General features: G+C 41.7%; 1 protein-coding gene and 1 pseudogene across 3 annotated transcripts in view; one reads left to right on the forward strand and one right to left on the reverse strand.

Moving 5' to 3' along the window:
- The window catches only part of NID2 (nidogen 2), a 93,253-nt gene that overhangs the window by 45,418 nt on the left and 25,976 nt on the right, over positions 1–21,859 (forward strand). For 2 of the 3 annotated variants that reach the window (XM_068545452.1, XM_068545445.1), the window contains exons 9-10: positions 19,286–19,429; positions 20,131–20,259. The exons of the other annotated variant lie outside the window; for it this stretch is intronic. In XM_068545452.1, coding sequence (XP_068401553.1) covers positions 19,286–19,429; positions 20,131–20,259 — 273 coding nt within the window. The remainder of the gene's footprint in view (positions 1–19,285; positions 19,430–20,130; positions 20,260–21,859) is intronic. 3 annotated transcript variants of the gene reach the window in all.
- LOC137765695 (ATP synthase subunit a-like) lies at positions 11,334–12,388 on the reverse strand (annotated as a pseudogene).

The raw sequence follows: 21,859 nt of genomic DNA on the forward strand, positions 1-21,859 counted from the left end.
TATTTTGGGGTGTCTGTGGCCTTATTATGATTTTAGGCAGCCTCTCTGCTAATGGATGGGGCTGTGTTCCTGTCTTGCTAGTTGTTTGGCATAGGGTGTTCAGCACTGTAGCTTGCTGGTCATTGAGTGATGCTGGGTCTTGATGTTGAGATGGAGATCTCTGAGAGATTTTTACCGTTTGGTATTACGTGGAGCTGGGAGGTCTCTTGTGGACCAGTGTCCTGAAGTTGGCTCTCCCACCTCAGAGGCACGGCCCTGATGCCTGGCTGGAGCACCAAGAGCCTTTCGTCCACACGGCTCAGAGTAAAAGGGAGAAAAAATAGAAAGAAAGAAAGAAAGAAAGAGGCTATAATATAGTGAAGTAAAATAAAGCTATTGTAAAGCAAAGCTATACAGACAAAATCTCACCCAGAAGCATATACATATACACTCACAAAAAAAAAAAGGAACAGGGGAAAAATTAATATATTCTGCTCCCAAAGTCCACCTCCTGAATTTGGGATGATTCGTTGTCTATTCAGGTATTCAACAGATGCAGGCACGTCAAGTTGTTTGTGGAGTTTTAATCCGCTGCTTCTGAGGCTGCTGGGAGAGATTTCCCCTTCTCTTCCCTGTTCACACAGCTCCTGGGGTTCAGCTTTGGATTTGGACCCGCCTCTGCGTGTAGGTCGCCTGAGGGCGTCTATTCCCCGCCCAGACAGAACGGGGTTAAAGGAGCAGCTGCTTCGGGGGCGCTGGCTCACTCAGGCCGCGGGGAGGGAGGGGTACGGAGGAGGCGGGGCGAGCCTGCGGCAGCAGAGGCCGGCGTGACGTTGCACCAGCCTGAGGCGCGCAGTGCGTTCTCTCGGGGAATTTGTCCGGGGATCACGGGACCCTGGCAGTGGCGGGCTGCACCGGCTCCTGGGAGGGGCGGTGTGGAGAGTGACCTGTGCTCACACACAGGCTTTTTGGAGGCGGCAGCAGCAGCCCCAGCGTCTCACGCCCGTCTCTGGGGTCCGCGCTGATCGCCGTGGCTCGCGCCTTTCTCTGGAGTTCGTTTAGGCGGCGCTCTGAATCCCCTCTCCTTGCGCACAGCGAAACAAAGAGGCAAGAAAAAGTCTCTTGCCTCTTCGGCAGCTGCAGACTTTTTCCCGGTCTCCCTCCCAGCCAGCTGTGGTGCGCTAACCCCTTCAGGCTGTGTTCACGCCGCCAGGCCCAGTCCTCTCCCTGCGATCCGACCGAAGCCCGAGCCTCAGCTCCCAGCCCCGCCTGCCCCGGCGGGGGAGCAGACAAGCCTCTCGGGCTGGTGAGCGCTGCTCGGCGCCGAGCCTCTGTGCGTGAGTCTCTCCGCTTTTTCCTCTGCGCCCCTGTTGCTGTGGGATCCGCGCTGTTAGCTGCGGCTCGCGCCCGTCTCTGAAGTTCGTTTAGGCGGCGCTCTGAATCCCCTCTCCTCGCGCACCAGGAAACAAAGAGGGAAGAAAAAGTCTCTTGCCTCTTCGGCAGCTGCAGACTTTTTCCCGGACTCCCTCCCGGCTAGCTGTGATGCGCTAACCCCTTCAGGCTGTGTTCACGCCGCCAACCCCAGTCCTCTCCCTGCGATCCGACCTCTGACCGAAGCCCGAGCCTCAGCTCCCAGCCCCGCCCATCCCGGCGGGGGAGCAGACAAGCCTCTCGGGCTGGTGAGTGCTGGTCGGCACCGCTCCTCCGTGCGGGAACCTCTCCGCTTTGCCCTCCGCACCCCTGTGGCTGCGCTCTCCTCCGTGGCTCCGAAGCTTCCCCCTTCTGCCACCCGCAGTCTCTGCCCGCGAAGGGGCTTCCTAGTGCGTGGAAATCTTTCCTCCTTCACAGCTCCCTCCCACTGGCGCAGGTGCCGTCCCTATTCTTTTGTCTCTGTTATTTCTTTTTTCTTTTGCCCTACCCAGGTACGGGGGGAGTTTCTTGCCTTTTTGGAGGTCGGACGTTTTCTGCCAGCGTTCAGTGGGTGTTCTGTAGGAGCAGTTCCACGTGTAGATGTATTTCTACTGTATCTGTGGGAAGGAAGGTGTTCTCCGCGTCTTACTCTTCCGCCATCTTCTCTCCTCCCCCCAGCCTTTGAGTTTTAAGCTGCTGCTGGTAGTACTCTGGTGAATAATTTTGTTATAATAATTATTTGGGTTTAGCGCTAAGCATAGTGGGGTGTCTAATCCCAGTTTGGGTCTTAGCTGTCGTGTAATTAGGAAATACTAAAGTCACTTTCGCAGTCTATTTTATTTTAGCTATGGCTTTTTACAGCTTAATTAAAATTTAACTTTATGTTACTCTTTAACACGCTTTCCACTGAATTTCTATTAATTTGGGTTAATCATTTGATCGTGGTGGCTGGCTCGAAATTTACCAACCTTAGTTAATACAACTTAGTTGAACTTTTGTTTATGGCTTAATTTTTTTTTTTTAATTAATTTATTTTTATTTTTGGCTGTGTTGGGTCTTCGTTTCTGTGCGAGGGCTTTCTCTAGTTGTGGCAAGCGGGGGTCACTCTTCATCGCGGTGCGCGGGCCTCTCACTATCGCGGCCTCTCTTGTTGCGGAGCACAAGCTCCAGACGCGCAGGCTCAGTAGTTGTGGCTCACGGGGCTAGCTGCTCCGTGGCATGTGGGATCTTCCCAGACCAGGGCTCGAACCCGTGTCCCCTGCATTAGCAGGCAGATTCTCAACCACTGCGCCACCAGGGAAGCCCTATGGCTTAATTTTAATCACTGCTCTTTCCCGTGGGTGTGTGGTTAAGCAAGGTGTTATGAGCTACTAGTATTAGTGGACTTGATGCCAGGTCCTTTTAATGATTTAGAGGGCATTTGCACTGGGGCTCAGATGCTTGCATGTGTAATTTTATTAAAAGCTAGTAGAAAGGCTGGGACCAAACCTATGTGTTTATGGAGTTGATAAACTCATCTAGGCACTTTCAGTGTCTTGCTTTAGGTTTTAAGCTACATTAACAAGTTGTGTTTATATTGTGAAGTAACATGTATATAGTTTTGTATGGTTTATGCTAGATTTAGTATCAAAATTTTGATAAAAATTGTCTATAGAGCTAGGGAGATGCCTGTCTATATAAATGGTAAATATCTAAGTAATTCATTGGTACGATTAGGGTTTATTTTCTAGGTATATCCTATTTTGAGCATTGTTTATGTTTGTTGGGTAGATTAACTAAATTCTATGTATTTATATGTTTTTGCCTTGTTTGGGGGGTTTGGCAGGGCATTATCGGCATGTAGAGTATGGGATTTAGTGGGGCGTAAGGAGGGCTTGTTAAACAGGTTATTTACCTGTTCAATGTGTATGTGTATGTATATATGTATGTGTGTGTAATTTCCTTATGTCCTGTAGCCACTGACTGAATAACACCTTATGGTTGATGATGTTGGTAAATAATATTCAATTAAAGTCCAGCTACAGTTTATTTGACTGTGTTAAGACCTCAGATGGCCATAGCTGAGTCACAGCATCCCTATAAAAATTTAAAGATACCAAATGCATAACCACAGTTATGTGTGAGCATGGGCTGATTAGTCATTAGTCCATCGAGATGTCTTATTTAAGAGGAAAGAGTGGGTGATTTTAGGTGAGCAAGAAGCAAGAACCAGATGTCTGATAAAGTTCATTAATAGAAACCCTCACAAGTTATGGGCCCAGAGCAAGAAGAGGGACACCTGCTAAGTGGGGTTGATAGTTTCACACAGCTTGCTGACTGATCTTGTGATCTAGTGGATATGATATGTATGTTGACTAGAATTGATTTGACTTAATGTACTGTGTACAATCAATAATATGTACTATGTAATAATAATGTACATGCTTATAAGTATGGGGTAAATAATGTACGATTATACATATCATGTATTATGTGTGGTATGAGGTATATGTACTTATTAATGTGGTAATACACATTATGCATGAAGTACATGGTAATTTATGGTAAAAAGAGGTTATTTTAATACTAAGATTGTACTTAGTAATCTTGTAAACGTCCCATAACAAATCTTCAGGGAATAGTTTAAATAGAATTTCAGCTTCGGGTGCTGATGTTGGAGCTGGAGCTTCTTCCTTGAGTCTTAGGGAGATGTGTTATTCTCCTTTTCTGGGTTACAAGACCAGGGTAATAGATATATTGATACTACAAAGACTCTTCATTTTAGGAGATTATTTTCAGTGATGCTAGTTACTGGCATTAGTACTAGAGTTAAAAAGAAATATAGAATGGATGCTAGTTGTCCGATAATAATGAAGGGGGTGCTCTATGGGTTGTCCTCCAATTCATGTTAGTGTTAATAGGTCTGCTACTAGTACTCAAAATACGCATTGACTGAGAGGTCGAAATGTCATGCTTCGTTGTTTGGACGTGTGAAGCATTGGGATAAATGCTAGAATTAAGATTGAAAAGATTAGGGCCATTACTCCTCCTAATTTATTAGGAATTGATCGTAGAATTGCATATGCAAATAGAAAATAATCACTCTGGCTTGATATGAGGTGGTGTGTTGAGAAGGTTTGCTGGGGTGTAGTTGTCTGGGTTCCTAGTAAGTCGGGTGAAAATAGCACTAATATTATTAGTATTAGAATTAGCAGTAAGGCATCTAGGATATCTTTGATTGTACAGTAGGGGTGAAATGGGATTTTGTCTATATCAGTTGAGATTCCAGTGGGGTTTTTAGATCCTGTTTTGTGAAGGAATAGTAAGTGGACAGCTGCTAGTGCTGCAATGATAAATGGGAGAATAAAATGGAAGGCGAAGAATCGTGTAAGAGTTTCTTTATCTACTGAAAAACCACCTCAGATTCATTCGACAGGGCTTGTGCCAATATATGGAATTGCTGAAAGGAGATTAGTAATAACTGTTGCCCCTCAGAATGATATTTGTCCTCAGGGTAAGACATAGCCTATGAATGCTATAGCTATGACTGTAAATAGTAAGATGATTCCAATGTTTCATGTTTGTAAAAAGATCCATAATATAAGCCTTGTCCTACATGAATAAATAAGCAAATAAAAAATATGGAGGCTCCATTTGCATGTAGATATCAGATAATTCATCCATAGTTTACATCTCGGCAGATGTGTGTTACTTATGAAAAAGTAGTTATTGTGTCTGATGTATAATGTATTGCTAGGAATAAACCTGTCAAGATTTGTAGAATTAAACACATGCCCAGTGGGGAGCCAAAATTTCAACATGATGAAATGTTTGATGGAGCTGGGAGGTCAATAATTGCGTTGTTAATAATTTTTATTAATGGGTGTGATTTTCGGATGTTGCTCATTAGTGTTCTTATAGTTGAATTAAAACGATGATTTTTCATTTCATTGGCCATGGTTAGATTCCATGTAAGAATAATGATAACATACATTGTATTTATTTTAAGTACTATTTTTGTAATTAGTTTTGTGGGCTTTTCTTCAAAACCTTCACCTATTTATGGTGGACTTGAATTGATTGTAGGTGGTGGTGTTGGTTGTGGGATTGTGTTGAATTTTGGTGGTTCACTTGGGGGTTTAATAGTATTTTTTATTTATTTAGGGGGAATATTAGTAGTATTTGGTTATACGACAGCTATGGCTACTGAGAAGTATCCTGAAGTTTGAGTCTCTAATAAGACTGTTCTAGGTATATTTCTTTCAGGGTTGATGATAGAATTTTCAATAGTATTCTTTGTTTTAAAGGATGAGGAAGTGGAGATTGTATTTAAGTTTAATGGACTAGGGGACTGGGTAATTTATGATACAGGTGATTCTGGGTTTTTTGTGAAGAGCCTATAGGAATTGCAGTGCTGTATAGCTATGGTTCTTAATTGGTAATTGTTACTGGTTGATCATTACTTATTGGTGTTGTGGTTATTATAGAGGTTATCATGGTAATTAAATAGAATTATGCTTAGGGCAAGGGTGATGAGGAATGAAAGAAAATATAGTTTGATTAGGCCTTTTTGGTCTGACACTAGTATAGAAAATTTTGTTTGAATAAGGGAAGTAGTTTTTGGTAAGATACTTTCTAGTCAGATTAAATCTAGGAGACATGATGCTGATTTTTGACTTGTTGATAAATTTAAGTATGGTGGGAAGCGGTGTATAATGGGAAATACCTAAGAGGTTGGAAAATTTGAAGAAGTTTGAGGGATATTTAAATTTTAAGTTTTGTGTAGTGAGGTTGATTTCAAATGCCAGAATAAAACCTAGGATGGTCACGGCAAAGGCAGTTAGTTTCAAGTAATCAGGTATAGTTATTTGTGGGATTGTCATTCGGGGAATTTTGCTGGAGGTAATGAATCCAGCAAAGATACTTATAGCTAATAAACGTTTAACAGAATTGATTAGCAGTGGGTTGTTTTCATTAATTAAAGTTAAAGTAGAAAAGCGAGGTTGTCCTAATAGTGCGAAGAAAATAATGTGAGTGCCATAGACAGCTGTAACGGATGTGGTGACGAGAGTTATTCGCTGGGCTCAGGCGTTGGTGTACAACATGTTAGCAGTGTCGATAATTAGTTCTTTAGAGTAGAAACCTGTGAGGAACGGTATTCCTGTCGGTGAGAGACTTCAGATAATGAGGGCCGCTGTGGTAAAAGGTATTGCTTTAAATAAACCTCCTATCTTTCGAATGTCTTGTTCATCATGTAGGCTATGAATAATGGATCCAGAGCAAATAAACAGGATGGCCTTGAAAAAGGCGTGTGTGCAAACATGGAGACATGCTAGATAAGGTTGTTTAATACCGATTGTTACTATTATAAGGCCTAATTGGCTTAAAGTAGAGAAGGCAACAATTTTTTTGATGTCATTTTGGGTGAGAGCACATATTGCTGTAAATAATGTAGTTAGGTTTATCCAGGCATAATGTTATTGTTTGGGTAAATTTATTATTCTCTGTTAAAGGGTAAAAGCAGATAAGTAGGAATATACCTGCTATAACTCTTGTGCTTGAGTGAAGTAGAGCTGAAACAGGAGGAGGGCCTTCTATTGCTGAGGGAATGGCTGGAGGCCAAATTGGGTGGATTTTCCAGCTGCAGCCAACACAAGTCCTATTAGAGGTAGGTTTGAGTGATTTCCGTTAAGTATAAAGATTTGTTGTATTTCTCATGAGTTTCAATTAAATAGAAATCATGCTGTGGATATAATAAGTCCAATGTCTCCAATGCGATTATATAAAATTGCTTGGAGAGTGGCTGTATTTGCATCTGCTTGTCCATATCATCACCTGATAAGTAGAAAAGATATAATTCCGACTCCTCATCCAATGAAAAGTTGTAAAAGATTGTTAGCAGTGATAAGAATTAGTATTGTGATAAGAAAAAGGAGTATTTAAAGAATTGATTAATGTTAGGATCTGAGTGCATGTATCATATTGAAAATTCTATAATCATGTGACAAATAATGCTACTGGCACAAATATTGAGAAATAGTCTATTTTGAAGCTAAGTGATAATTTAAGGGTTTGGATAGTAATTCAATGTCAGTTTAAGATAATTATCTCTTGACCTGTATGAATGAATATTATTGTTGGAATTAAGCTGGTGATAAAAGCATATGAGATAGTGGTTTTTTACAAAGGATGGTTATGTGTTACTTTTGTAGATGTTGGTGTTTCGTATTATAATTGGTATCGTTAGTATAAATAGTATAACTAGTGTGAAAGAGGTAAATAAGTTTATTACTTTTATTTGGAGTTGCACCAATTTTTTGGTTCCTAAGACCAATGGATAGCTATCCTTTAAAAGTTTGAAAAAGTCATACTGTTAGATATGGAAGCATGAATTAGCAATTCTTGCATACTTTTTCAGTTAATAAAAATATTTAGTCTTCTGTTACTAGATTCACAATCTAGTGTTTTTTTAAAACTGTATTTACAGTACAAGGGCCCTAAAATGATTTTGGGGTTTAATGATAGGAGTAAGAGATGTAAAACTGAAGGGGTTATAAGGGCATTTTCTCATGTGAATGATGGTGGGTATATTTGCCTCATTGTGTTACGATTAATATGTATAGTGAGTATAAGGTGGTAATTACTATGTTAATTCCTATGAGCATAATGGTGATATTTGATCATGAAAAGGATGTTACTACTACAAAGAGTTCTCCAATTAGATTGATAGTTAGGGGGTAGAGCTAGGTTTGTTAGGCTTGCTAGTAGTCATCATGTTGGTATTAATGGGAGGAATGTTTGTAGACCTCGGGCTACAATTATTGTTCTGCTGTAAATTCATTTGTAATTTGAATTTGCTAGGCCGAATAATATGGGTGATGTGAGGCAGTGGGCAATTATTAGAGCAGTGGCTCCGATGTAACTTAAAGGTGTTTGGATAAGAATGACTACAATAACAAGTGCTATGTGACTGACGGAAGAATACGCGATAGGTGATTTTAGATCTGTTTGGCATAAACAAATTGAACTAGTTATGATTAGTCCTCATAGGAGAGTGTGAGAAAAGCATATTCTATGAAATATATTAGTGGGTTTAGTATTGTTGTAATTCGCAATATACCGTAGCCTCTGAGTTTTAGTAGTACAGCTGCAAGGACTATGGATCCTGCAATGGGGGCTTCTACATGTGCTTCAGGTAATCAAAGGTGAAGGCCGTTGAGGAGTATTTTTTTTTTTTTTTTTTTTGAAAATTTGTGCTTGTTCTTTTTTTTTTTTTTAAAGATGTATTTTATTGATTAATTGATTGATTGCTATGTTGGGTCTTCGTTTCTGTGCTAGGGCTTTCTCTATTTGCGGCAAGTGGGGGCCACTCTTCATCACGGTGCGCGGGCCTCTCACTATCGTGGCCTCTCTTGTTGCGGAGCACAGGCTCCAGACGCGCAAGCTCAGTCGTTGAGGAGTATTTTTATTATAAAGACTATCATACATGCTAGTCATATGAAAATGTTGGATCAGGAGTTGGCTATTGCTTGTGTTTGATATTGAAGTATTAGAAAATTTAGTGAGCCTGTAACATTTTGAATATGTATTAGTGCTACTAAGAGTGGAAGTGATTCTACTAGTGTATAAAATAAGAAAGTCCTGTGTTAAGACATTCTGTTTGATTACCCCATCGGGTAATGATAATAAGTGTTGGAACTAGTATTGCTTCAAATAAAATATAAAATAAGATTAATTCTGTGGCAGTGAATTTTATAATTAGGAACATTTTTAATGTAATTAACATGGTAATATATAATTTTTTTCGAGTTAATGATCCTTTGAGTAGGTGAAATTGGCTGGCTATTAATATTTATGGTAAGAGTCATGTTGTTAAAGTTAATAATGGTGCTGATAAGGAGCTGGAGAAAAAGAATTAGTGAAAAGTTAAGGCTATTGTCATTAAATTGATTAAGAAGAAAAAGGCTATGAGCTAATAAGCTATGGACTGTGGTATTAATTCAGATTATGTTCTTTGATAATTATGTTAGTGGTATTAGTATAATTGTAGGAATAATAACTCTTAACATTGGAGGAGATTAAGATTTTGTACATAATCAGTGCCATATGTGTTTGATACTATTACTAGTAGGGATATTCCGAGTGTGGCTTCTCAAGCTGAGAATACTAGCAGAACAATTGGTATTATGCTGGCTAGGGCAAAATGTGTATTTAGGATTATTAGTGTTGCTATAATGGATAGTGATAATATTATGCCTTCAAGGCATGATAGTGAAGATATTAGGTAAGATCAATATATTAATAATTCTATAAGAGATACTGTAAATGTTACAATAATTATATACACTAAAAGCACTTGGTAATTATGAACTTAATCATAATCTAATGTGTTGAAATCATTTATTTTAGTTTAATTACCATATTCAGTTCATTCTAGTCCTTTTTGGGTTCATTCATTAGGCTAGGCTTATTGCTAGTAATAAAATTAGGAATAAAGCTATAATGAGTATTGTTTTTAGATTATTTGTCTGAGATGCTCAGGGTAGGGGGTAAAAGAGCAATTTCTAAATCAAAAAGGAGGAATATAATGGCTACCAGGAAAAATTTTATGGAAAAAGGTAGACGTGCTGATCCTATAAGGTCAAATCTGCACTCTTAAGGACTTGTTTCTTCTGTGTAAATATTTAATTGGGGAAGTCAGAATGTGATAAATACAAGTAGTGAGGCTAGTGCTATGTTTGTAATTAATGTCAATATTAGAGTTACTCTTTTCCGGATTCTGCTGAAGCCAATTGACTGTAAGTCAACTGTACTATTTAATGCTAAAAGAATAAGATCCTCATCAATAAATGGATACATAAAGGAATAGTCATACTCCATCTACAGAATGTCAACATCAGGCAGTGGCTTTGAAGTTGAAATGGTGGTTAGATGTGAAGTGATATTTTAATTGACATAAGAAGCAGACGATGGGACTTCCCTAGTGGCGCAGTGGTTAAGAATCCGCCTGCCAATGCAGGGGACACGGGTTCGAGCCCTGGTCCGGGAAGATCCCACATGCCGCGGAGCAACTAGGCCCGTGTGCCACAACTACTGAGCCTGCGCTCTAGAGCCTGCTAGCCACAACTACTTAAGCCCGTGTGCCTAGAGCCTGTGCTCCGCAACAAGAGAAGCCACCCCAATGAGAAGCCCACGCACCACAACAAAGAGTAGCCCCCGCTTGCCGCAACTAGAGAAAGCCCGCACGCAGCAATGAAGACCCAACGCAGCCAAAAATAAATAAATAAATTAAAAAAAAAAAAAAAAAAAAAGAAGCAGACAATAAGGAAGAGCCAATAGTTAACATGCAGTCTGTGCAATCCTGTAGCTATGAAGAAAGTTGACCTGTATACCCCACCTGAAATTGTAAAGGATGTTTCATAATATTCTGAGGCCTGTAGAAAAGTAAAATAAACACCTAGGGCGACTGTGATAAAAAGACCTTGGAGTATGTGTTTTCAGTTTCCTTCTATGAGGCTGTGGTGAGGTCAGATAGTTGACACCCCAGAGGCTAATAATACGGAGGTATTAAGAAGTAGTACTTCTAATGGATTTAGAGGACAGATACCTGTTGGTGGTCGGCATCCCCCTAGTTCAGGTGTAGGGGCAAGGCTCGAGTGGTAGAAGGCTCAAAAAAAAACTGGTAAAAAAGAGGACTTCTGAAATAATAAATAGGATTATTCCATATCAAAGTCCTTTTTGAACACTTGGTGTATGATGGCCTTGAAAAGTGCTTTCTCAGATGATGCCTTGTCATCACTGATATATTGATAAGGCATTAGTTAGTAGGCCTAGTGCTAATAATAATGTTGAATTGAAGTGAAATCATATAATTAGGTCTGCTGTTATTAGAAGGACTGAGAGAGCTCCTGTAAGGGGTCGGGGACTGGGATTTACTATGTGATATGCATGAGTTTGGTGGGACATTATGTATTGTCATGTAGGTAAAGATTTGCTAGTAAGGTAAATGCATAAACTAGAATTATTGCAATGGTGAATTTGAGGATAGTAAGTAAGACAAGGATAGGAAATGTAATGCAAGCTGTGGTGGTGCTAATACTCAGCAATGCTACAGTCGCTCTTCCAATTAAATGAATCAATAGGGGTCCTGCTGTGATGTTAGCTGTTAATAGTATGGCTAAAGCTGTTGGTTGAATGAATAAGCCAATAGTTTTGTTTTTTTTTTAAACTTTGTTCTCATAGAATTTTTTTTTAAATTAATTTATTTTATTTATTTTTGGCTGTGTTGGGTCTTCGTTTCTGTGCGAGGGTTTTCTCCAGTTGCGGCAAGCGGGGGACCACTCTTCATCGCGGTGCGCGGGCCTCTCACTATCACGGCCTCTCTTGTTGCGGAGCACAGGCTCCAGACTTGCAGGCTCAGTAGCTGTGGCTCACGGGCTTAGTTGCTCCGCGGCATGTGGGATCCTCCCAGACCAGGGCTCGAACCCGTGTCCCCTGCATTGACAGGCAGACTTTCAACCGCTGCGCCACCAGGGAAGCCCCAAGCTAATAGTTTTGATGACTGCTAGCATAGGAATAAGAGGAACCAGTGTTCCTTGTGGTAGAAAGTGAGCTAAGCATGCTTTTGTTTTCTGATGAAAGCCTGTAATTATTGTTCTTGCCCATAGAGAAACTGCTGTTCCTAATATTATTATTATAATATTCCTAATATTATAAATTGCTTTTAATATTATTGAGAGTTGTGTAGTAGTATGAATGAATGTAGTAATAGTCCTAATAGATTTGTTGATCGAATAAATAAGTGATGTAAGTATTAGTGCTCAGGTCTGTCCTTTGTGATTGTGAATAGCTATTGTTTCAATGTGAGTTGAACTAATCATTGTTGAATAGAAATTATACAATGGTTAATTAGTTGATTAGGTGTTGGGAATAAAATACCTGGGAATAAAGTGATTAAGATAACAATAGGAAGTCCTATTATTGTTGGGGCAATGAAAGAGGAAAATAGATTTTCGTTCATTTTGTTTCTCAAGGGGTAGATTGTTTTTGTACTTTGGTAGACATCAATTCTGGATTTGAATAATAAGTATATTTTGAAATTTTTAGTTGGAATATAATAGGACTAGAATTATTAATAGAATAGTAATAAATCATGTTGATGTGTCGAATTGTGGCATATCATGAAAGGGAGTTTTAACCCCCAGTCTTTAACTTAAAAAAGTGAATGCTATTTAGCTTCTTAAGGAATTTATAATATTGATGAGGATCATTTTTCAAAGTATTTTAGTGGTACTAGTTCAAGGACAATGGGTATAAAACTATGATTTGATCCACAAATTTCTGAGCATTGTCCGTAATATAGACCTGGTTGTGGTGATATGAGAGTTGTTTGGTTTAGACATCCTGGAATTGCCTCTGTTTTTACGCCTAGTAAAGGCGCACAGCTCATGAGTGTAAAATGTCTTCTGAGGAGGTTAGTATTCGGATTGTTATTTCTGTAGGTAAAACTACTCCGTTGTCTACTTCTACTAGTCGTAATTCTCCTGTTTTTAGATCTGATGTTGGAATGATATAGGAGTCAAAATTTAATTCTTCATAGTCTGTATATCATAGCTTCAGTACCATTGGTGTCCTATAGTCTTTACGGTAAGGGAAGGGTTATTTAGTCCAGCATGTAAAGCATTTGTAATGATGGCAGGGCAATTAGAATTAGGATAATGGCTGGTAAGATTGTCCAGACAGCTTCTACTTCTTGTGCATCTATTGTACTTGTATGTGTTAGTTGAGTTGTTAATATGAGTAAAATAATATAGAGGACCAAGGAGCTGATTAAAAAGATGATTATTAACGTATGATCATGAAAGTGTAGTAGTTCTTCTATAATGGGTGATGTTGCATCTTGAAAATCTAGGTGGAGAGGACACGCCATAGAGACATAAACATAAAACATAAAAAGGAATGAAGCACTGTTACATGGTACAATATGGATGAGCTTTGAAAGCATAATGCTAAGTGAAGGTAATGAGTCATGAAGGACAACATATTACATGATTCTATTTATGCAAAATATCCAGATAGGCACATCTACGGAGGCAGAGAGTAGATTAGTGGTTGCCTAGGTTGGAGGCATAATAGTGGGATAGGGAGTTGATTGCTAAAAGGTACAAGGTTTCTTTTGGGGGGGATTAAAATTAAAATGTTCTAAAATTAATTGTGGTTGATGGTTACACAACTCTGTGAATATATTAAAAACTAATTGCGCACTTGATGTTTTTCATTTTTTTCATTTCCATTTGCATGGAATGTGTACTTCAGATGGGTGAATTGCATGGTATGTGAACTATATCTCAATTTGAAAAAACAGTTGTGGGGAAAAAACCAAAACTCTTAAAGCAGTGGTTCTTATACTTCAATCATCATCACCTGTGAAGCTTGATTAAAAATCTGGATACAAATGTTCTAGCTCTATCAAGGAACCACAGGACATGAGGAACTTTAAGTGCATATTATTAAGTGAAAGAAGCTAGTCTGAAAAGGCTTTGTACTGTGTGATTCTAGACTTTCTAGAAAAGGTAAAACTGTAGAGACAGTAAGTAGATCAGTGGTTGCCAGGGGCTCGGGGGGAGGGAGAGAGGGATGGATAGGTGGAGTACAGGGTATCTTCAGGGCAGGGAAACTATTCTGTATGATACAATAATGGTGGATACACATCATTATACATTTGTCAAAACCTATAGAACTGGACCACACAAAGGGTGTATGCCAATGTAAACTATGGATTTTAGTTAATAACAATACATCAATATTGGTTTATCAGTTATAACAAATGTACCACACTAATACACGATACTAATAACAGAGGAAACTGTGCAACTTGATGGGAGGTAGCTATGGAAACTGTACTTTCTGCTCAATTTTTTGGTAAACCTAAACCTGTTTAAAAAAAAATAAAGTATGTTAATTTTTTTAAAATGTTCTAGGCAAGCCAGAGGATGAGCCTGGGAAGTCAGGGAACTCTACAGATGTGAAATGACCTTGTCAGATCAAGGGAGCATTTTAATTCTGAAAACCAGTAGGTAGTTTTCCCCTAGAAGAGGCACATGAGGAGAAAGAATGTTTCCCTTGTTCAGTTCTGTATTGATACTGCTGAGCCCAGAATCCATACCTCAGAGAGGTGAGCGTGTAACTGGCGAGTCTGTGCTTCACCACTGGAGCTGAGGACCCCTTAAGCCTCCTTGGGCTCATGTGCAGAGGTCACATCAGCAGTATGATAACAGGAGATTAAGGTAAGAGGACAGGGCTCCTCCCTAGGATGTAGAGGTGATTCAAAATGCGAATCCTGAGCTTGTTGGTGTGGTTGGTTGGCTGGTTTGGTTTTAAGAAACTGGGTTGGGGGGCGGGGTGCGCAGCCATTGACTGTCTGAAGAAGGGATTATACGGTAGTGAATTAATAGTATAAAAATGTCAGCTGACTTTACAGGAACACGTACCTCAGAAGGAAGGAAAAGATCTCAAGGAGAAATTTCAACAAAAACACCAGGGGAAAATGACCTTCACCTTTGAATGTCCAGTTCAGCCCTTCTCTGGCTGTAGGCGTCTGATCTGTAAGAGGAGTAGTTTATCAGGAGAGCCTCCCAGCCCTCAAGGTCTCATTCAGACTCTGGAATCATGTAAGGAAAAGACAGATCTCTGGGTGTATCTTTCCTAGAGACATACCCAGAGGGAGAAGTAGCAAAGGGTCAGAAAGCCAGCAAACTGGCCAGGTACCAAGCTGCTAATTTGCCTTTAGAATTGCATGATTTTTCCCTTCTACCCAGGTCAAATAATAATAAGTAGTAGTAGTAGTGCTAGTAGTAGCAAAGGACAGTCTTCTTGATGCCAAGCACTGTTCTAAGTACCTTGCATGAATTAACTCATTTAATCCCCACCACAACGCTACCCAGTAAGGGAATTATGACTCATTTTACAGAGACTGCGGTGTAGACATGAAGTAATCTGCCTGGTCACAGCTAGAAGTGTTGAGCTGGGACTCAAACCCAACGCCGGCTCCAGAGCCCACTCTTTCCCCCCAAAGGCACTGCGGCTCCACGTTGACTTCACAGACCCCGGGACTGCCTCGTAATATAGACCAAACTTTAAAAGAAGGAACGTGGGGATTTACCCTTTGCGTTTCAACCCTGCTCATCCACCCCTACAGAAAACAGCCATACTGTTCATTCTACCCGAATAGGAGAAAAATGGGGAAGAAAGAAGAAAATTTATTAAAAGGAAAACAAAACACAACCTATTTTTTCTTTCCCCTCGCAGCGCATGGCAGTATCTTCTCGAGAGCCTTTGCATTTTTTCTGGAGGGAGCAGTTATCTGGCTGGAATGCACGTGAAACAACACAGCTGCCCCACCTGACGTGGGAGCCCCTGGTTCAGTGTCCTGGGATTTAGAAGCAGTCTCCAGACCCTCCACAACCCTCCAGTCAGCCCCCTGCCCTCCCCGAGAGTTTGAGCTTCCAGTGCGGCTTGGCTGGTATCGGTGGGTTCACAGGACAGGATCCAGGAACGCTTCCTGCCTTTGCCCCCGCTCAGCTCTCCAGTTGAGGAGCCTTTGGGCGGAGGGCCATGCGTTGAAGCTGAACGGACTGTTCCTTTAAGGAAAACCACTCTTCCCCTGTTGATTAAATGAGTAAATTAGTTCCAGATCCTCTGTCAGAGAGTCAAGCTGTTCAGAGGGTAAGGGTGAAATAGAAAATGTCTTAAGAAGGATACAGCTCTTCTTTACTTACTATAATAGGAGAAAAGCTAACTAGCCGTAGAGAATGAATAACCAAACATTTTTAGAAATGGGTTTTTAATATAGTGTTGTTGGAAACCAAATTCTGAGCACAGGGCCTCAGGCTCAGAAAGGGTTGACACTTGGTTTAAAGCTGTGCTGTCACCGTCTTGAAACTCTTAATAATTTATGAACATAGAGTCCCACATTTTCGTTTTGCACTGGGCTCAGCAAATGATGTGGCCTTGCTGTCAGTGAAGTCTATTTTAAGTCAGCATGATGTAATTATGCACACTTTCTCCGCAATTTCAGGTACGCTAGTGTGTCCCGTCCAAGTTTGCCAATCAACTTTTGTGCTGCATGTTTTTTCTTTTTTTCTTTTTAATTTTTATTTATTTATTTATTTATTTATGGCTGTGTTGAGTCTTCGTTTCTGTGCGAGGGCTTTCTCTAGTTGCGGCAAGCGGGGGCCACTCTTCATCGCGGTGCGCGGGCCTCTCACTATCGTGGCCTCTCTTGTTGTGGAGTACAGGCTCCAGACGCGCAGGCTCAGTAGTTGTGGCTCACGGGCCTAGTTGCTCCACGGCATGTGGGATCTTCCCAGACCAGGGCTCGAACCCGTATCCCCTGCATTGGCAGGCAGATTCTCAACCACTGCGCCACCAGGGAAGCCCATTTTTTTTCTTTTAATGCCTCACCGGATGGTACACTCCTGACATTACGTATACTCACTAATCTCTGCTGGAGTGTGCCACGGTGAAGTTTTGATACTGGAAAGTACTGAACATGAGGGCTAAGCCACTAGTGTTTGTAAACGAAAACATTTCAAAGCTCACTTCTTCCTTTGACTGGGTACGTCAGGAATTGGTACAAAACCTTCTCCTAAAATGGAGAGGGAATAATGGGGGGCAATCAGGTTCTTGTCTCACGTGGGGCCTTCAGTGAGGATGCAACCCTGTCGTTCTCAACTGCAGCACACAGGGGACTGACTCAGGACCTTGGTCAATACGACCACGTCAACCCTGCAACTACAACCCCAGCGCTGTGCTCCTGGGCCCGTCTGGCAAGAGAACCAGAGGGGGAGGGATGAGGGACGTCCAAGGATGTCTGCGTGATTTGGGGAGCGAGGCCTCTGCTGGCGTACTTCAGTTCCTCAGGTTTAAAAATGCTAGAGCCACTGTTGGTCCTGTTTTCTTGCAAAGATTCCGTTACTCCAGCCAGTGTCACTGAGGTGAACTGAGGATAAAACCATGGCCCTCCTTATTTTCAGGCCATAATGTGGGAATCAATGATAGGAGAATATTCCACCACGGGACCACACGTGGTGTTTCTTATAAAGCGATGATGGGAGTTTACCAGAAAGTGAAGGCGTCCCATCAGGGACTCGGCCAAGGCATCCCCATTCACAGCAGACTCATAGAGGAAACTGGAAGAGTCATAACGTGGGCGGTGGGCTAGCACTGGGGAAATGACCAGGCATCCTAAGGACTGGAGGGAAGTCCATCTGTGAGGCAGGTGACAGCAGCAAGCACTTGGGTCTCGACTGGGAATTATGTGGGTGAGGCCCACTCACATGAGGTCAGGGGGTGGGGAGATGTGGGTGAGCTAGAGTGAAAGCAAAGGGAGTCCAGGAGGAGGTGGTACTGCCAAAGTCTATGGGTGCCAAGCTGCTGGTTTCTAGGGCAGTGAGACAGCTGTGGAGGGCAAGGTAGGCTTGTGCCCCAAGCTGGCTGTTGAGACAGAAACCCGGGGACAGAAGTCAAGTTATCATGACTTAGATGGAGCCCCATTAGGAGCAGGGATGGCTTGAGGTAGAGCCCGGGAGGTTTGGGTGGGGCTCATGCAATCTTTTGAATCTAAGGTCAGAATTAATTCCCAGGACTGAGACAAAGCTAAAACTTCAAGCGAGAATGAACTCTGCCCGGCTGATGAGGAAGAAGGAACGCAGTCACTGGGGGCTGGGTGGGCTGGCCTGTGGTGGAGTTTCCTTTCACATACATTGAGTTGGGTTTTCTTTATTTTCTTCAGCAGTTCTAGCAGATATAAGCATTATTTTTATTCTCATTTTACACCTGAGGAATCGGAGAAGTAAATGGAAGTGCCCAAAGTTAATGGATTCATCCAGTCTGGGCAACTGGGGCTGTCTCCAGCGCCACCATCTCTGTGCTCTTGGCTTCGATTAGATGACTTCATGAAGTTCCTTTGGTGGTAGTTGTAGCAAAATGATGGAAAGCATGGGTGGGCTCTGCAGCCAGACTGCCCAACTTTTTGATGCATCCACTTCTTCTGGCTGTGTGACCTTGGGCAGGTTACTTGACCTCTCTGTGCTGCGGTAAAATGAAGATGATGATGATACCTTCCTCACGTTATAGACATGAGTATTTAATGGAATGGTATATGTATGGGTTTAGAACAGTGCTAGGCACATAAGTGCTTAATACACATTACTGTTACACTCGATCTAGAAGTAAAGGTCTTTAGGGAAGGTTTCAGATGTTAACAGTCATCACTACCCAGTGGATGGGTGGAGTCATGGCAAGGTTAATCCTAAAGAGTAAATACTGTGAAAGCCATTCCTATTTATTTGGTCTTAATAAATCTTTTTTTTAAAAAGCAAGATTTTCTCATTAATTGAATTTTGACCCATGGAATAGTGCACTTGGTGAGAGACTGCTCAATTAGGAGGCAGAAATTTTGGCTATAAGTCCTTGATGTACCACTTCCTGGCTTTGTGAGCTTGGGCAATTTTTCTAATGTCTCTCGCTTATTTTCCTTATCGGTGAAAATTACCAATAAAAGGAATGACAGCCTGCCTCACAGAATTATCTTGAGAAGATAGAATGAAAGCACTTTTAAATAAAAGGATGCCATGTGTTGGATATTTTTATTCCCTGACACAAACCTGCTGTAAACAAGAAAAGGTTAGTAGTCTGCAGAGTAGGCAAGGGGAAGCCATTCTGGAATCGAAAACTGCTACGCAGATGATCCGCCCTCGCTTTGGATATTAATAATTTAGTAAGGTCGCCAGGCGGGCCCCAGACAGACAGGTTCACAGACAGTTCCAAGGACTTGCCGATCTTCTTCCTTCTGTGCCGTTCTCTTTATGACAGCCAGATTGTGCTTTTGTTTTTTATTTTCTCTCTACCCATGCAGGGGACTCAGATCCCACCCCAGTGAATCCTTGCTATGACGGGAGTCACACATGTGCCACCACAGCTCAGTGCCATCCGGCGACAGGTGTACACTACACCTGCGAGTGTGCATCCGGGTACCAGGGAGATGGACGGAGTTGCGTGGGTAAGAGCCGTATGCTCTGTGTTCCCTCATGGAGTCCTCCAACATTATGTCCATAGAAGACAAGTGTCTGCTTTGTCATCTCCATGGATCAATGAGTTTAGCAGCTATTCATCTAAATACAGCTATTTAAAAACTAAGCATATTCTGGTTAGGTTTAAGAGGGTAGTTTGGAGGTGGGTATTTTGGGCTGGGACTCTGAAAATGGCTATTGTAATTCCTGAATATTTTACATTCTCAAATGTTGTCATTTTAAGATGGAATCAAGTATTTTTTACATTCATTAAAGAGTACATTTTCTGGTTACCTTCAGATTTCAGACATTCACCTATTTCTTTCACTTACTGTATCTCAAAAACAGTAGTGGAAATTTCTTTACATTTTAAGAGAAAAATCGTTACTTTGTGAGTTTTTCTTCTAAATGTTCAGAATTGTTTAAATGTTTAAAGAATTCTCAGAATATTTGTTCAAAACATATCTCCCTGGGGCTCATACTTGAATGACTTGAAATAAATGTTTATTTTTATGACGATCGGCAACATGCATCCACATCTGGTGCTTAGCGTGCATTTCAACCCCTGTTGAGTCTACCAACCGTTAGTCCCATTGAAACCTCTTAAGGGTGAGAGAACATTGAGTTTGCAGACCTTGCACTTGTGGGGACTTTGGTTTATGCAGCCTTTTCTGTTCTTATTCCTTCTTAGATGTAAATGAATGTGCAACCGGCTTCCATCGCTGTGGCCCCAATTCTGTGTGTGTCAACTTGCTGGGAAGCTACAGGTGTGAGTGCCGGAGTGGTTATGAGTTTGCAGACGACCGGCACACCTGCGTCTGTGAGTGCCAAAACTGTGCCTCTTTTTAGCCAAAATCGTGCTGAACCTTGCTCTTGGACTCATTACTGTTTCCACTTCCGTTATACAGAAGTTCTGTTGCATGGTTTTCTAGAAAACAGACAATTTACATTGAAATTACCCAAAGCTATGGCTCAGTTCAGCCCTGTTTGTTGGGGTTTTGTTTTTGTTTGGGTTTTTTTGTTGTTCTTGTGTTGTTGTTTTTCTCTAAATAGATATTTTTGGTGTAAGTTATGGAAGGATGTTCACCTCTTTCGGGATGGCTGTGTATCTTGGTGTTTGGCCCAATCATGTAACAAGACTATGAACTTCTCTAATACCAACAGGTCTAGATAGAGGTCAAATGTTTCTCAAATTAGAATGAAATGGATTTGTAATTCAAAGAGGCCTGTCCCACTTGACTGGTCAAAGAGCTCCGTCTGTAATAAATATACCCTTTCTAGAATTCCAGAAAAATACTTGACCGAAGAGTGGATCCAGGGCTTCCCTGGTGGCGCAGTGGTTGAGAATCTGCCTGCCAATGCAGGGGACACGGGTTCGAGCCCTGGCTTGGGAAGATCCCACATGCTGTGGAACAACTTAGGCCCGTGAGCCACAATTACTGAGCCTGCGTGTCTGGAGCCTGTGCTCCGCAACAAGAGAGGCCGCGATAGTGAGAGGGCCGCGCACCGCAATGAAGAGTGGCCCCCACTTGCCACAACTAGAGAAAGCCCTCGCACAGAAACGAAGACCCAACACAGCCATAAATAAATAAATAAATAAATAAAATTGAAAAAAAAAAAGTGGATCCAAAAGAACTAGAATTCCAAATTCATCCCACTGTTAGAGCTAGATGATATTAGAGACAACCCACTTTTCAATCCAGTGAGATGAAAAAGTAGCAGCGGTCACAGAGACGGTGTGTGTGTGTGTGTGTGTGTGTGTGTGTGTGTGTGTGTGTGTACACGCAGGCATGCAAAGCAGCAGTGCTCTGGGGAGTTATAAACTTTAATCAAGGACAGTTTTTTTTTAAGCCATCCATGCTTGACTTTTTTTTTTAAATTAATTTATTTATTTATTTTTGGCTGTTTTGGGTCTTCATTTCTGTACGAGGGCTTTCTCTAGTTGCGTCGAGCAGGGGCCACTCTTCATCGCGGTGCGCGGACCTCTCACTATCGCGGCCTCTCTTGTTGCGGGGCACAGGCTCCAGACACGCAGGCTCAGTAGTTGTGGCTCATGGGCCCAGCTGCTCCGCAGCATGTGGGATCCTCCCAGACCAGGGCTCGAACCCGTGTCCCCTGCATCAGCAGGCAGATTCTCAACCACTGCGCCACCAGGGAAGCCCCACCAAGGACAGTTTTTGATGACTGATCTTCATGCCTAGTGTTAGAGCCACAAACCATGATCAGCACTTCTCAAATTTTAATATGCATACAAACCATCTAGGGATCTTGTTAAAATTCCTATTCTGATTCACTGGCTCCACGCTGGGGCCTGAGGACCTGCATTCCTTATAAGCCCCCAGATGTCTCGATGCTGTTGGTGTGCAGATCACACTGTGGAGAGCAGGGTTCACCCATTCGCAGGTCTGGGCTCTTGGACA

The sequence above is a fragment of the Eschrichtius robustus genome, chromosome 1 (assembly GCF_028021215.1).
Source record: "Eschrichtius robustus isolate mEscRob2 chromosome 1, mEscRob2.pri, whole genome shotgun sequence".
NCBI lineage: Eukaryota > Metazoa > Chordata > Mammalia > Artiodactyla > Eschrichtiidae > Eschrichtius > Eschrichtius robustus.